General features: G+C 49.2%; 1 protein-coding gene across 5 annotated transcripts in view; it reads left to right on the top strand.

The window, feature by feature from the left end:
* The window catches only part of ETS1 (ETS proto-oncogene 1, transcription factor), a 69,884-nt gene extending 60,178 nt beyond the window's left edge, over window positions 1-9,706 (top strand). For all 5 annotated transcript variants that reach the window (XM_010723582.4, XM_010723578.4, XM_085209129.1 and 2 more), the window contains 2 exons: window positions 4,090-4,208; window positions 5,022-9,706. In XM_010723582.4, coding sequence (XP_010721884.2) covers window positions 4,090-4,208; window positions 5,022-5,237 — 335 coding nt within the window. In that variant the 3' untranslated portion in view covers window positions 5,238-9,706. The remainder of the gene's footprint in view (window positions 1-4,089; window positions 4,209-5,021) is intronic.
* The last annotated feature ends 7,299 nt before the right edge of the window (window positions 9,707-17,005 follow it).

The raw sequence follows: 17,005 nt of genomic DNA, 5'->3' as shown, positions 1-17,005 counted from the left end.
GGGTGGGTTGTGGGGCTGCTTCAGTGCTCCTGCCCCACCTGCCAGACGTGTGCAAATGATAGTGAAATCAGCCCCACGCTACGCTGCCCGAGCGTGACAGCAGCTCTGCTCTGCCCAGCAGCCCGGAGGGGATGGCAGAGCAGCAGCAGAGGGGCTGCTTTGCAAGCAGCACAAAAAGCACGTGGCAAGAAGTAGCTTTCTGGGTCTTTCTCCACTCTGATCACTTTTTGGAAATGTTTCCATCTGTACTTCAGTGTCCTACTGCCTGCACAAATCAAGCCCTTGGTGATGGTGTGGCTGCACCAGGCTGGGTAAGGGGTGTGGGGAGGCAAGGCATGCAGTGATGGTTCCACAATCCCAACACAGCAGTGGGATTTTTGGACTCCAGTGCCTGCAATGCCACTGATGGGGTTTGTGTAGAGTGGGCACGTCACCAAAGTGAGGGCTGTTTTGGAGATGTTGCTATGTCCAATTGTTTTGTTTGGTGCGAACCACAAACCACAGAGTGAACAGCATAGGTGCCCTTTTTTTTTTCTTTCTTTCTTTTTCCTTTTTTTGAAGCTTTTTTTTGTTTTGTTTTTCTTCTTTCGAACAGAGGCCGTTGAGAGGGGTGAGGGTGTGAAACAAGCTTGAGAGACAGTGGGAGTGACGCACTGAGGGCTGGGCATTGTGTCTGCACAGGCAGTGGGGTACAGCTGGCATCGCCACACTGGTGGCAGTGCCCACTGTGCCTGTGCTGGAGCAGAAAACCTGAATGAATGTTGGAGACTGGGCACTTTGGTACAAAACCATCTCCGTAGCCACAGGGTGGGAAGTCAGTAGGGGATCTCCAGTCCTACCCAAAGCACAGGGAGCAGGGATGAGGATCTCCAGCCCTATCCTGGGCAGGATGGTGAAAGGATGGTGTGACACCAAACCCAGTGCCCTGATGTGACACCACTCAGCCAGAATAGAGGCCTGCTGTCATCTGGCACAAGAAGCATATTTTCCCCCTGACGCTGGAGAATTCCTGTGCAGTGACAGGCCCCAGCAGCCCAGCTGAAGGACCCTCTTCAGTGGCACCGAGGCAAGACAGGGTCCCCACTGTGGCCCAATGGGCAGCAAGCCCCTCAGGTGGATTCTATTCTGCACAGCTCCTGGGGGCTCTGCAGGTCACAATGAGGCTGAGTGCTTTGGTGTGGGAAATCCCTGGGAGCACGCAGTGGGACCAGCACCATAAAGGGGGGCTTGTGTCCTTGCACCCCATACTTGGGGCTGCAGGGGTACTCCAGTGGTCCAGAGTGATCTGGACCAGATGTCTCAGTGAGTATTTCCTGTAGTGGATAGGGATGAGGAAGGCAATGAGGGGCAGGGCACAGAGACAAGCCCAGCAGCATCACACTCACCCCAGTAGTACTGGGGATGTGTTGCAGGTGGGTGGACATCTCTGTACAAGTTGAGCGTCACAGGGAAACCTTTTAGCTCCTTGCTTTTCTGAAAAGCGTGCAAAAGGAATTAATTTCAGCTCTGATTACAGCTGTTTCTTCCAAGTAGACCATACACAGACCGCCCCAGCACCTGTGCCCTGATTGTTATCTCTTCTGCCCTGACTCCTGTGGTCTCCCCATGCTGTTTGGGCCCTACTGGCTTGACACGTGCTGGCTTTGATTCCTGCCATGTGCAATGCCTGCCTTGCTGACGTCTCACCATCGTGCCCCATCTGCAGGGCCTCTGCTCCTTTCCCTCCGGCAGGGTGTGTTTATAGGAGCTGAGACATGCCTGCGAGCTGTGTGGTAAACACATTCTTGACATAATTGCTTGTCCAACAACAGAGGAATTTGGGGTTTTACGCGAGTCCTGCGGGCAGCTAGGAATAGACCTTGGGAATCCCTCTTGCAAGGCATAAGTCGCCGGATGACACCGCTTTCTGCAAAATCCCAAAATAACCATTTGAGCAGCTCCTAGTGCTGCAGGAAGGAGCCTACCTCATTTGCTGCAAGTGGGTGATAAACTGCTGGGTTTCCCAGCACCACCCTGTGCCAGCTGGCAGCTGAGTGGCAAGCATGGAGTGTGAGCTGTGCTGGCCCCTGGCTCAGGAATGGTGACACTTCTTGCATCATGTCCCCAGTGCCTTGAAAGTCACACAGGGGTATTTAGGGGGCAGTCACCTAGAACCTAGTGTCCAAGCAGTAGCTTTCCATGTGTTTTATTCTGGGGAAGGAGTGAGAAAAAGTTCTTATCCTTTGGCTAGGCAGGATGGTGAATCTGGCTGTGCTGCAATCTTGTGTCCTAGCACTGTTGGTCTGGTTTTGGCACTGGGTGCTCTCCTATGTGTGTAAAGCATTGGTGTAAAGTCGGATGGGACTAAAGAATTGGTCCCTTCCCGTACTCACCTGTCCTGCCCTGTGCAGCCTGGAGCACCCACTTGCACAGTGATTCCCCTGTGCGCAAAGCCTGGTGTAGGCTATGATCTCAAGATGTGGGGCTGGTTTGGGCCAGGCTTTGGCTCTTTTGTTTCAGATGAGAGGTTAGGAAATCTGAATTTCCTCCCTTACTTCACTGCAGGTAATGCAGTGCAGCTCTGACCCCATTCCTCCCAGAGGCTCGGTGTCTTGACAGGCTCCTGCCAAATGTCTTCTTCTCATTTATGTCTGGGGCAATGCAGTGAGCCCTCTGCTTTGTCCTGGGCTGGATAGAAACAGCAGGGATGAGATGCTCCTTTGTGCTGCATGGTATGGGAGGAGGTCCCACAAAACCTGGAGACATTCCTTGGGATTTCTCTCTGGTTCCCCTTTGGGGAGGGCTGGATGGGGCGCAGTGATTCCCCAGTCCCAGCACTCCTGTCCCAGAGCCAGCTCTGTCATTTCCTGCTTGCCAGCAGCCTGTCTGCTTTGAGTCATTTGAAACGCTGTGGATTAGGGGGAACACCCCTCTCCTCCCTCCCTGCGTTATCCCACAGCCACAGCTCTGACAGCCTCCATTGTCATTCATGGAAACAGGCGGCACTCCATCTCTTTATTCTGAGGAAATAACTCTTTTTTTCCCTGCTTGAAGCTTGTGCTCGCTGCTGTCAGCACCGGGTTTGCCCAGTCCTGCCTGCCATCCTCATCCAGACTGCACAGTTTTTCAGGGGTGATAAATCATTTCCTCTAACCTCTGGCTCTGTTTATTACTATTATTGTCATTATTATTGCTGAGATTTTCTAAGCTCCATTTACAACATGTCAAAATCTCTCCCAGAGCTAAGCGCAGTGTTTTGGGTGTGGCCACATTTAAAGTTGCTCATCAAAGAGTTTTGGCTTGAGGGCTTCTCCTCTACCTTTGATTGGGACACAACTGCAAAGAAGAGATAATTCTTACATCACTCCACACACGCCATGAATCCAGCCAAAACCAGGCTGCGAAGCCGCAGTCTGATTGCAGTGCACCAACTACTGCTCGTTAGGTGTGTTGAGCTCAGCGCCACGAGACAAATTGCTGTTGGCCAAAATTAGCACCCAAACCAAAATGGGAGACGTGGAGATAAAAAGAGAGACTGAACATCCACAGTGAGGGATTCTCTTGCCTCTCCGGCTGCTCTGGTGGAAGCAGAGCTCTGCCAAACCCGCCAGCTCCTGCCCATCTCTGTGAGCTGCAGCAACACGCCCTGGAGAGAGGCCAAATAATTTTCATACCTGGGTCCCCTTTATCTCCATAAACAGGCACAGAGCAAAGAGTCAAGGTTGGGAAGCAGGAGTCTGTCGGAGTTCACGCAATGGCCAGGAGCTTTCTGGCACACAGGGGATGGTGGTGCTCTCGTGCCAAGGCAGCACTGCTGGCTGTTTGAGTGCCAGAAAAATAATCCTATTTATGTAACTCGGAGTGAAGCATTCCAGTGTGCAAGTATTCAGCTCTGACTCCAAATGGGAAGCTCTTTTACCTGCAGGATTTAACTGCCAGATTGTCTGAGGTCTTACTCTGTAGCCATTAATGCTTTTCTTTTCTTATTGGCAGAAGGTTTTATTTTTATGTGGTGAGCACCATTTGCATGTGAACCCCCCAACCCGGACTGGGATAGAAGGGGCTGTGGTTTGCTGGCACTGATGTTTCGTGTTTCCTTTGTCTTTCCAGGCAGTGGACCCATCCAACTGTGGCAATTCCTGCTGGAGCTGCTCACTGACAAGTCCTGTCAGTCCTTCATCAGCTGGACGGGCGATGGCTGGGAGTTCAAACTTTCTGATCCAGATGAGGTAGAGTCCCACAGCCCAAATGCTGCTGAAATGTTTAAGATAACTCACATCTTTGTCCTTCATAGAATCAGAGAATCACTATGGTTGGGAAAGATCTCTCTGATCCCAACTGAACCCCAGCCCCCCACACTGTGCCCACTGACCATCTCCACACATTCTACATCCCCATGGTTCTGGTGTACCCCCAGGGACTGTGACCCCTCACTCCCTGGGCAGCTGTGCCAGTGCAGCACTGTTCTTTTGGAGAATAAATTGTTCCTAATATCCAACTTGAAATTCCCCGGGTACAACTTGAGGCTGTTCGTGGTTGAGATTGGGGCAGGCCTGTTGTTCTGGTCTTCTGAGGGGAATACAGTGAATTAGAGCCCAGCTAAAGACTTGTTAAAAATTGGGCTGAAGTTGTGTAGGAAGCAATAACCCATGCTCAGAGTTAGTGGGAAGCTGAAACACTGTAGAGAAAGGCACGGTGACAGATGTGTGCAGCTGAGAGTTGGGGCTTTCTATTGGTTATCATAGAAAAATAGTATCATAAAAAATTGGGATAGACCACTGAGATTCTGTAGTCAAACTGTTGATCTATCATCACCATGATCATTAAACCTTGTCCCATTCTGGAGAATGTATGGGATATCCATTACCTTCCCCGACTTCTGTGTCCTCATGGAGTCCTCCTCTGTGCTCTGCTGTTGAACAGTTTGGTTTTCCCAAGCTTTAATGGTTTTGATGTGTCCAAGAGCTGCCCCTTCAAGCCAGAAAGGCTTCTCTCATCCCCACGTCATCCATCCCCTCTGATTCTTCTTACCCCTCTCCTAGGTGGCCAGGCGGTGGGGCAAGAGGAAAAACAAGCCCAAGATGAACTATGAGAAGCTGAGCCGTGGTCTGCGTTACTATTACGACAAGAACATCATCCACAAGACGGCTGGCAAGCGCTACGTCTACCGCTTCGTCTGTGACCTGCAGAGCCTGCTGGGCTACACGCCGGAGGAGCTGCACGCTATGCTGGACGTCAAGCCAGATGCTGACGAGTGAATTCTGAAGAGTTTATGGGACTTCATCTTTTTTTTTTTTTTTTTTTTTTTTTTTTTTTTTTTTTTTTTTTTTTGCTTTTTTCGTTATTTTTTTGGTTAGAGAGCAACTCAGATTTGATGCTTCGAGGATGTTGGGAGAGAGGGTGGCGGGTGAGTCGAACTTCTGGTTGGAATAACCTTAAAAGTTTGGTTCGGAGAAGGATGAGCCTTTGCTGAGAACTCCAGGACAGGCTTATTTGGGTGAGATTCTGAGTTTTAAGAAAGCCAGAAAAATGTAGCTCACTTTAAAAAGAAAAAGAAAAAAAAAAGAAAAAAAAAAAAGAAAAAAAGCAAACAGAAAAACCTCCGCATCCCTCGCTGGTTAGAAAAAATATTAATAAACGGATCCCTTTGGCTTTTGTGCTATTGGCACACCAAACTGACAGTTGAGGAAATGACAGTATTCCTAAGGATTTGAGGGCTTAAAACTTGCATTCTTTTTTTTTTTTTTTTTTTTTTTCTGGGGGTGGGGGGGGGACGGAGAGGGAGGGAAAACAAAAGTGGGTGAAACTTCCTGCTTTGGGGAGGGGCAATATAGGAAAAAAACCAAGAACTGTTGTTGTTCTTGTTGCATCGCCTTTCTGTCGATTGTCTTCTTTTATACAAAGGACAGATTTTTTTTCTAGGAGGGATCACGACTTTTTTTTTTAAAAAAAAAAACAACAAAAAAAATTTGTTAAAGTTTTATTTTATTAAATTTTGTGCCAGTATTTTTTTTTTTTTTTAAATAGTCTTAAGCTCTAAGATGGTCTCAGTATTGCAATATTGTGTGTGTTTGTTTCTGTTATGTCAGCAGAGTTTTATCACAGTGAGGAAAAAGAGAAAATGGTTTCTGTAGACCCCACAGGAGAAGGGCAGCGCCGCAGTCGGTGCTCTTTGGCTGGGATGTGATGGAGCCCCAGCTCTGACCCAGCTCTGCTGCTGCTGGCTGGGGGTCTCTGCTCCCATCCTGCAGCCCTCGTGCTCTGCTGTGTGCTGCTAAAGCTGGGTGAGATTTCCAACAGCACCTTTTTGTCATTGCTGTTCAAAATAGGTCTCTCTCTTCCACCTGCTCCTTGTGCATGCAGTGACTTTCCAAAGTGTACCGAGATCTTTGCAGTGAAAATGGCTTTTGTGTTTTCCCAATGGAGTTTTTGCTTCCAGCTGGATGTGGCTCTGGGCAGCCTGGTCTGCTGGTTGGTGACCCTGCACATGGCAGGGGGTGAAAGTAGATGATCATTGTGGTCCTTTAGAACCCAGGCCATTCTATGATTCTATGATTCTATGAGGAACATTTTGGTGCCCTCAGGAACTTTCTCATTTTTTGGAGAGGACGGGGGAGAAATCTCTGCATTTCAACTGCAGTAAATGAAAACTGTAGAAGTTAGTGAGGGGAAAAAATCAGGAAAACATTGAAAAATCAAAAGGAAATGTTGCTTCCTTCCTGTTTTGAGCAGCTCCGTCTTTATTGCTGTATGTCTTAACCAGCCTGGGCATGAGCAGAAAGGAAATAGGCCTTTGCAAATGGGATCTTTGCTGCCCTTTGTGAGCCTGATCCGCAAACCGTGTCAGGGTGTGATTAACATGAAACACATGACTGTTGGTGGTGGGGTTGGTGACACATCTCGTGCTCGCCCGAGTGCAAGAGAGCAGCACAATCAGTTCTGGGGGGCTGCTCCTGTCTGTTGATTTTTTTCTACCCCGTTTACCTACTCTGGAGTGAGTCTCACTCTGCTGGGCAAAGACCCCGCAGGGCTGGGCTCAGTGTGGCAGAGAGAACTCAGTGGTAAAGATTAGCGTTCCTGGAGGTGACCCCAGGGCAGAACCCGTGCAGGTCTGGCTGTGGGATTGGGGTGTTTGTCCCAGAGAGCTGTTGGGCATTTTATTTTTAAAGACAGTATTATGCATTTGAACCAAAAGTAGCTTTTTTTGTGTGCTATTTGTCCATCTGAGTGTCTTGTGCAGTTGCATCCACCCAGAGGCACTGCCAGGGGGAAGAGGAGGGTGGCTTTCAGGAGGGCTGCTGGAGGGGGTGCAGATGGAGGTGTAGGTAAGGGAGGATGGAGGGTATGCTCACAGCGTTGGGGCTACATGTTGTCTCACTAAGCGTGTGCAAAAAGTAGTGGGACAGATGGGAAGGAAGGAAAATAGGATGGAAGGACAGTGAAAGGTGCGTGCACCAAAGGAGGGGTGGCCCACTCCTTCACTAACTGCCTGCTGGGTGGTGAAAGGCAGCTGGGCTCCTTGGGCAGGTGGGGAAAGCAGCTCTGAGCTGGAGGGAAGGGAGGACAATGTGGGTACTGGGGAGCCTGGGTGGGTGTTGGCACCACAGCTTTACCCAGCAGGGACTGGCTCACCGAGGGGCAGAGCCAAGGGTTGCTGCAGCTGCTGGGCAAAGGGGCAAGGAAATGGCACAGAAAGAGGTGGCAGGGGATTAGTGAAAGGGCATCCCAACAGAACATGGTAGCTTAGTAGGGTTTTCAGCACTTGGTAGGATTTTCTTAGGCTTTTGGAGATGCTCTCTTGCGTGCAACTGCAAAGTGTGCTTTGCTTACAAAATCCCCCTTCCAGCCCCACGTGCTGCTACGTGGCTGAGCTCCTGCCTGTGGCATCACACCATGCCTTAGGAAATGCCTCCAGCTTGGCCCTGCTGCAGCTGAAGTGCCTTTTTCAATCAGAAAACAGGGATAACATTTCACTCTGATGGAAGGAGTCAGAGTTTTGGGTACCGACTCCATCATTCCACCAGGCCAAATCCCTCATCTCCCAGTTTGCTGTTTTCTTCAACTCTTTATTCCCATTCTAGAGACCATCCCAGAGAGGGCTGTGTGCTGTTTATACACTGGAAATGTGAGGATTTGTTTTTGTTTCTTTTTCTTTTTTCTCTCACTTTTGTAATTGTGCATTGACTTTTGGAGAGGGAGGTGTGACCTCCTGTTCTTCGAGGCCATGAAAATTTGGTGAACTCACACACAAGCTGAACCAGCAGGATGGGTTTGAGAGGGATCTGCCAGGGCTGGGAATTGCTCCTCTGCTGGCTGCTCTGCATGGCAGTGAGCTCCAGCCTTGGCAGATACAGGTGGCACTCAGGAATTGGGTGGGTTTGTCTTGTTCTGGAAGATCTCCAGTGATTTGGAGTGTTTTTTTTGTCCTGCTCCTGATCTGCTGTTTTTGGTGTCTGACCCACGGGGGCGCATCCCCTTCACCCGTGTCCCTTTTGTCCCCCAGCCTGGGGAGTGCAGCTCTCTGTACTGCGGTGACCTTCCTTTCCCAATGGCTTTTTAAGGTGCATTTCCCAAAGAAGGAGTCATTTCAAAGATCCGGGGAAAGGGGCCCCAGAAAGAGAGATAAAATGCTGGAAAAAAGCAAGCAGATCTGCCTCGATCTATCCTCCATCTCTGTGTATGATGACTATAACCCTGCAGAGCCGTGTGTGCAAGTGCAGATCCATTTATTTACGCACTACGACCACCCAGCTCCAGGCACACTTGAAGTCACTTTGGAGAAGTGATAGAACCATTAAGATCCAAAAAGACCACGAGGTCACCACGTCCAACCCCAACCCATCCTCACCATACCCACCAAACCAGACAGTGGTTCGGTGAGAATCAGAAAATATCACACAGTTTAACCTCTTCCTCTATTCCCAAACCAACACCCGATCCACAAAGCAATCCTGGTTAGCACCAAACAACGCAGAGGCTGCAGGAAGCATCTCCACTTTCTGCCTCGTTGTCTTCTGGAGGGCTTTTCTGCAGAGCTTTGGGGCCTGGCTGCCACGTTGCTGTGAGCATCACAAGTGTTGGGTTTCTCAGTGTGCTCTGCTCTCTGGTGGGGTCTATCCAACATCCGTGAGCTCTTGTCTACATTCCAAAGAGGTCTAAATAAATGATAAATCTATGTATGCATATATGTTATAATGGAATATCTCCAGGAATTAACTGCCTCAGTATAAAAAAAAAAAAAAAAGAAAAAAGTGTTTTTTTGTTGTTACATTTTGTTTTTACAGATAGGAATTTTTTTTTTAAGCTGATAAAGATAGGAGAAGAGAGAAAAAAAAAAAAAAGAGAGATTGTTATATTGTGCTGTTCGACTATTTTCCAACATGTATTTTCATATAATTTATATTTTTTAAAAGTGGGGGAAAAAAAAAACTTTAAAAGCAAGATTAAAAAAAAAAAAACAAGGAAAAAGCAGGTGCTTTTTAAAAACTGAGCTGAGGTAGCGTAGAGATGTAGCGATGTGTGTGTGTGTCTGTGTGTTGTGTTGTTGTTTTTTTTAAAGGATACAAAAAATGCCCCTCCTCCATTGAATACTTAAAGAAGGAAGGGGTTGGTTTTGTTTTAATTGCTGATGCTGGCACATCATTTTGCTGGAGAGTTTTTTATATACTGTAGCCTTATTTCATATTGTATTTTAAACCATGTGAAATTAAAAGAAGAATAATTCATAGCGCTCAGTCCCAGTGTGCTGTTTTGTGAATTTGCTCTTACACTGCCTTCACTTTTCAAGTCCGGGTGACGCTGGGAGCAGTGCAAAAGCTTGGGAATAGTGCAAGCATTCCCTCCTGCTGTAGGATGGGACACGTGGGGTTGACCTTCCTCTACTCACAGATGCTCAGCACTGTTGGCCAATGGGCAAATTTGCCATTTCAACGCACCCTCACATCCCAAATCACCACTAAATCTTGAAAAATTGTGCATTTATTCACATGATGGTTTTTTCCCAGTGAGCTTTTGTTGTGGGCTCTGGCTCGGGATCTCACTGTCCTCAAGAAAGCGGTGCAGTCAGTTTGGGACAGCCATGGCGTGGAGATGCTCATTAACAGGGCTGGGGAACTGGAGGGGTTTTTCACACTAGGAGATGCTGCTTTTCCATAGGGCTGAGGTCATGTGATGGGGAATTCCCCAAGGACAGTGTTGTGGCACAAGTTCAGGCAAATGAGCATCGAAATGGATTGATTAGACACTGCATCCAGAAATGCAGGCATCAGATGGGTTGAGCACCAAGAAGAGCAGCCAAGTCATCGGTGTGCATTGCATCAGGATGCAAGCGACAAATCCAGGAGGAGGAATATTGATAACAGCTCCATTTATAGCCTTGGCTTGCAGGCGTGCAAGAAGTTTGGGGAAGGGCTGAAGGATGGATGGATGAGCACTGCCACTCACTGACCCAGCAAACTTGTCCCCCCTATGGCGTGCACAGCCTGGGGACCACACTTCAACACTTGCACTATAAATACCCACTGGTGGCTGCTGGGGAAGCCCCTGTGCACCTGGGCTGCTCGCTATGGAAATTGCAGAGGGCAATGTATGTCCCCGACTCCCCCAGTAGCACTGGGGCTGGCAGATGGAGCAACACTTCAACTCTGTTCTTCATCAGCGCTCAGATGCAGGGTTTGGCTGGAGCTGCATCCAACAGCACTGCGGATGGATGGGATGGAGGCAGCTTTGCACTTAAAAGCAGACACAAAGCACTGAGAATTGTGCTTGAAATAGAGGCCAGAGAGCAAAACGGCCTGGTTTGGGTCTCTGTCTTGAAATGAGACATCTGAAATGGGTGCTTGAGGGAAAGAAGAGAGACTGAAAGAGGAACCGAAATCAGCGAGGACTGAACAAAGGGAAGGGCTCTCTAGAAATCTCTGAGCTAGGAAAAGAGAAATGTAAGGAGGTGATGGAAGGGGAGAATATAGAGAATGCCATGGAGAAGAACGGGAGTAAGGACAGAGCTGGAGCCCGATGCTGTGATGCTCAGCCAAGCCCCGCAGTGCCCGCTGGGGACAGCAAGGGACGTACACAGAATATCAGGGGATTTATGGCCAGTTCACAGCATTTGGGCCTCAGTCCTCCCTCTGCCCAAGCACTGCTGCAGGTGGTGCTGGAGGTGCCAGGGCCGCCCCTGCAGTCAGCACTTTCCGCTGTTTGCTTTCCGCGCCCGGCTCCCTCCCACTGCGCCGAGGCCTCTGAACGCCGTCCAACAGCAACTTTCCGGCTCCTCCGGCGGCCTTTCCCCTGCGCTGCCATTCCCTGGCCCTGCATGAAAGCCGGCCCCACAATGCGCCATTGTGCCTGGAGGGAGGCAGCAGCTGGGGGGGCCGCACACCCACCAGCACCGAACACCTTCCTGGGCATCTGGAGGATGCCCTGCACTGGGGATGCTCCCCAGATTCTGCATCTGTGTCGTGGGAATGCTCGCTGAGCTCACAGCATCCTTTTGGGGATGGGGGAGGAGCAGGGTATACACCATTGTGCCCATGGCCGTGATGACTTGGATTTATTTCATGGCATGATGCTGGGATGCCCTAATACACCCCATGCTTGAGTCACCCCCAGTGGGAGCAGGCACTCCCAGCACAGCCCTGTGCCGTTCCTCAGCCACCGTTCCATTCCTTTTTCCTTTCCATCCCCTTCTCTTTCACCCCTCCTGGCATCCCAATGATGCTGTAGCTCCAGCCCCGTTACAGGAATGCTGCCAACTATTTCCAGTTTCCATCACTGGCATTTACCAGCTGGAAAGCACCTGATGCAGCCAGCACCATGCAGACCACCAGCAGTCCCAGGGCTGTGAGCACAAACCCGAGCAGCCCCAGAGGTGTTGTGGAGCTGGGAGTGGGCTCCTTTGGGGAACAGTATCACTTCAGGGTAGGCATGCCAAGAAATGCAAAGAAATATGAAAATCCCCACAATGAGCAATTTTTTTTTGTTGTTTTTATTTTCTTTGGGGTTTCTATGTTTTTCTCCGTCCCAGCTGCTCCTGTAGGAGTCTCTGTGCGGCTGTTGGCATCACCAACCCTGCTGAGCTTTGCTAAGTGTGCTGCAGGTCTCAGAGGTAGGAGGGGCCTTTTACCTTCCCCTCACCATCAGAAACCCCATTCTCAGAGCCTGGTGCAGGTGATGTGTATATATATTTTTTTGCTATTCCCATGTTTATGGTCACAGTGTTCCTTATGTGAGGTCCAACTCCTTTCATGTCACATCCAAACCCCACTGATGAAAGTAGGCACTGAGTGCCAGCAAAGGGGAGAGGAGAAAGGCAGAGGGGATGCGACATAAATCCAAACAGGGATGTGAGGGGCTGCCACACCACTTGTGGGCTTTTTGTGTGTGTGTGTGTGTGTGTGTGTGCGTGTGTGGCTTTTTGGGCTTCTTGACAGCTAAAGCTTATGCTGGGCTGGAAACTTTACCTGGTGCCAATGAGACACTCATAGACCCCAGTACTGCAGCACTGCAGCACGAATAAGAGGCATTTTGCACCTTTTCCCTTCTGCACTCTGTGGGCTGCACAAAGTGAGCACTGAGCTGTCCTTGCCCACACAGCCAGAGCAGCAGCAGCAGCCATGCAATGTGAGGCTGGAGCAATGCAGCTGCCATTTCAGCTGGTGGTGATTCATCAGGAACCTCAGGACCGGCGGGGCTGTGCCAACTGCCTGATAACCCACAAAAAGGAAAAAAAAAAACAACGGAGGCAAACCCAGCAACTCAACAAGAAGCCATTCGTGAGCCTTCTCCAGGGGCCCGATGGGAAGAGTCACCCGGTAAGCGCTGTGTGTTGGCAGCAAGCAATGTGATTCCATAGGAGCATTCCTAGCTGCAGTCTGGGGATCTGTGCAGTCCTTCTCTGTTAAAATTAGCAACAAGGAATGTGCAATTCCTACCAGGATAGCTTATGGAAACGATAAACAGAAACAGGACAAATAAAGTTTTATGGCTGGATTTAGAAATCTCGGCAGCTGGAGGACTTGGTTCCCCCGACGTCAGCAATGGGCTTTGGAGGAGGTGGGGGGGGAAGCAGAGAGCGGGCTGTTTTCAGAAGTTGCACATTTTAGCTAAATTAGTTTAATAAACAATTTGCTTTATGATTCAAACTCACTCAACCACACAGGCAAAACCGATACAAATCAGTCGTAAGCTGGTATGCACGCGCCGGATGGGTTTGCATGGGTCTGCAAGCCAGAGCTCGCTCCTCGTGTGCACGCATGGACATGGCCCTCAGCAGATGAGGGCTGGATGGGATCAGTAGAGTGGGTAGGAGAAAGATCTGCTACATTTAGCCCCAAATACTGTCCTGATGGTGACCAGCAGGAGATGGAATGGGAGAAGCAGCAGCACAGGGTGGGTGATGGCTTTCCAGCCTTGTGCTGCTGAGGATCCACATCCATTCCTCTTTGCTCCCAGGTGGACTTCCAGACACGCTGACAATTTTCTCAGTCGTTCTAAGCCACAGACATCTTCGTTTTGAGTTGCCCTAACGACAGAAATAAACACAGAACTTTCTGGTGGCGGATAAAAATGACTTGTGGTTTTTGACCAACCAACTTCTGTGCACTCAACTTCCAGATGCTTCTGAGAGTACAGCCTTTGGAGAATGCTGATGATATCATATGGGAAAAGCAAGGCTGCTTAAAGCCATTCCAAGTGGGGTCCTAAAACTGAGGACGTGCTGGTGGAGCTGCATGAGAGAGTTTAGGCTTAGTGATATGCATGAAGATGGAATGCAAAAAAATGCTGGTGGTGTTCTGTTTGCACTTCTCATGAGCCATGAAGATGGTCTGCAAGTGTTAACTTGTTCAGAAAGTAGATACGGTTCACATCCTAGTAGTTATGAGAAGTGCTGACAGGTCTGGTCTTGCCTTCCCTGTTTTCCCCCAAAATGCTGAGACTCACCGGAGTACCCCAACTCTACTTTCAGTTTCATGCTCAGATGGCACACAGAGATCCAAACCACTCATCTTCCCATTTCTGCTGGACAAACATATTCTGCATGAGGTCCATCTCATCCAACTGCAGCCTGGCAGGCGCGGTCCCCAGCTCATCCTTGAAGTCTCAGCACAGGGCCATGGTGCATGACAAAGGCAAAGACTCAGTCTCAGGGTGCATCTGTGTGTGACGTGGTGTCCTCCAGTGGATGAGATCCACCAGCAAGTGTGGTTTGGGGAACATCCCTTGAAAACCAGTAAGGGAGGCTAACGGATTCCCTTTGGGAAAAACAAAGCCTGTAGCAGAAAAGCTGGTGGTAAATGAATGGAAGTCCAGTGAAGAAACTCAGAAACTGTGAAGATTCAGTCCGTTAGTGGGGCTGCTTAACCTAAACCAGATTTCTGTAGGAAATAACTCCAGGACACCGCAAACTATGCACTGCTGCTACTTGGATAAGTCCATACTCTATCATCCCAGTCTATTTTTTCCCCATCTTCCCTTCCAAGCATTGTTCCAAGCCTGAAGGCGCTGCTGCAGCCAGCTGGGTGCCCTGGGAACAAACTTTCCCACCACTTTCTCTCTCCCCATGAAGGACACAGGGGGAAGCAGACAAGAGGTCTCATCGAAGCTGGTGGGAAGTTCTTCTTATATGTGCATGTGTTATTATTTAGGAGCCCGGCTGGAAGGAAGTAACGCTGGCACTCCATCTCTGTCACAAGCAGAGCGGTGCTGGGATTGAGTTGGTTGCTTGTGTTACACGGGGCAGGCTTGGAAGCAAGAAGCTTGCCTCAAAAATCAAGATGGAGGAGACAATATCCAACTGCCTTCCAAGTTTGGAGGATGACGTTCTCATGACCTCAAGTGGAGGGAAACAGAAAAATGCATCCCCATTGTGCTCTCTTCTCCCCCGCAGGATGCTTGAAGCCTTGGTCATTGCAGTTGCTGGATGAAAGGAAAGACTGAAAAGGGCATTAATTGCATTTCTGAAAAAGGCAACAAGTCCTCAAGTCAACTTTCTAGTTGGAGTATGTGATTTCTGATAAATCATTTTTTCTTTCTTTCTTTCTTCCGTTCTTTTTTTTTTTTTTTTTTTTTTTTAAGGATGACTGCTTTCCATAGGAATTATGGGATTGGCATTACAGAAGAGTCAACACGGGCTTACACTGAAATACAAACTATGTGGCAGACAAACTGTGTAGACTTTGACTTTTAGCTGAAAAATAACAATTTTCTGATGATCAGGGGAATCAAATTAAATCAAAAGTTGTTTGGACCAGCTCTGAAAAACCTCAGCATCATTCCCTCCCAAAGACCTCCCAATATCAGACTCTGGACACGTGTAGCTCTCCCAGCATGGCACAGGGGCTCTCTCTTCTACCCTTCCTGCACTGAAGCACCCCATATAACTCACGCCTCTCTGAGACCACCTCATTCTTCCCTTAGAGTCTGGGGGAAGTTTTATTTCCAGGAACATGGGGCAACCCAGTGGGTTTTTGGTCTTTTGAGCCCACATTGTCTGGTGGCAGAGCAGCAGGAATTAACTCCATGAGCAGCTATCAGCTCCTCAATGGCAGCTGCCTTGGCCAGAAGCCCAGGGAAGGATTTATACCATCAATGGCAAGAAGATAAATGGCAGCTCTGCCTCGCTGACAGCAGCGTTACCTGCAGGAGGAGACTTCTTTATTTAATGCCGCCTGAGTTGAAAGTCTGCTGGGAGAGGAATTCAGTGGTTCTTCCCAGTGCTGATCTGATTAACCCAATGCAGGAAAAGCTTTATGAGCATCACTGAGGTGCTTGATGAATTTTGGGTGGGAGGGAACAAGGGTTGGTGTGGAGCTCCTATACTCCAGAGCACAGTGTGCAGGGGATGCAAGGGCTGCTTTCATCTCTCATGGCCCTGAGATTTCTCAGCTTTCCCTATTTCCCTTAAAATCTCCCCATCAGACAGGATTTGGGAATACCCAGTTCTGGCCATTGCAATTTGAATAAATACAAAAGTATAATGAAAAAATCTAAATGGAATTGAATGACCCTATTGGAAGAGAATGGTTCAAGCATGGGTTTAAGCTGGCTGCAGCTTGCTGAGGGTAAGGGGATGTTCTCTGCCCTAAGGCCCTGCTGTCAGCCGGTGATATTTTACCAGAGCTGGGACCAAAACTCCCCGAGCCCTGACCAGCGTGCAGGCCCTGGGAGTCTAAACATGTTCCCTGGCATTAATCACTGGTAATGGAAACCAGAGCTGGCTCTTGTCCCCGCTGAGTCAATGCAACCCTTGCAAATGAGTTGGGAAATACGCACGCAGGCTGAGAACGGGGCATGAAAGAAATTCCAGGCAGGGCTTTTTTCTTCTTTTTAGTGGAATTTCAAAATTGGAAAACCATAAAGGGAGTAAAAATAGAAACACGAACAGCAGAAACCTCAGTCCTCCTATGGCCTGCTGGTCTCGAGCCTCCTTTCTCCACCTCCACCTCCTTGGCTGCCCCGTCCCACTCCTACCAGAGACACTGAAGTCTGGCTATGCTGGAGGACCTTTGGGCAGGACTTCAGGGCCATGACAGAAATGCCCCCCAGCTAGCAAGTGGTTTCGGTAGGTCCAGCTGGGCTCTGTGCCCCCAGGAGAGAAGGATGTCAGGATGAGGCAATGGGTGCACCATCCATGAGTCCCACTGCCCTTCACTTCGCATTAACACATCTCATCCCAGCTGTAACTGCAGAGCTGTAACCCAGGATGTGGGGTCCAAGCCCTTTTTCCCTGGGCACATCGCATCACCCCATGGTGAGAGGAAGGTTTCCCCCTCCTGCAGCTCTGTTATGCAGGGTGAGCTCAGCAAAGGATTGCTGTATGACTAATTGCAGTCCCAGGGACCCTGCAAGCACTTACGCGAGATGGACTCTCTAAACACTTAACGAGGTTTCACTGAAATGGCAGCTAAATGATCTCCTCTCCCCACTGCTGAGGAAGTGGTCGATGCAGGGTCATGGTGGGGAGATAAATCTCTCCCCAGTTTCATCAGCTGGTGCTGAGATGCAAAAGGACGGATTTGGAAATGGTTTC

The sequence above is a fragment of the Meleagris gallopavo genome, chromosome 26, assembly GCF_905368555.1.
Source record: "Meleagris gallopavo chromosome 26, MGAL_WU_HG_1.1, whole genome shotgun sequence".
In the NCBI taxonomy this organism is placed as follows: Eukaryota; Metazoa; Chordata; class Aves; order Galliformes; family Phasianidae; genus Meleagris; species Meleagris gallopavo.
The sequence above is the reverse complement of the archived record's forward strand: the minus strand, read 5'-3'. Positions and strand labels throughout refer to the sequence as shown.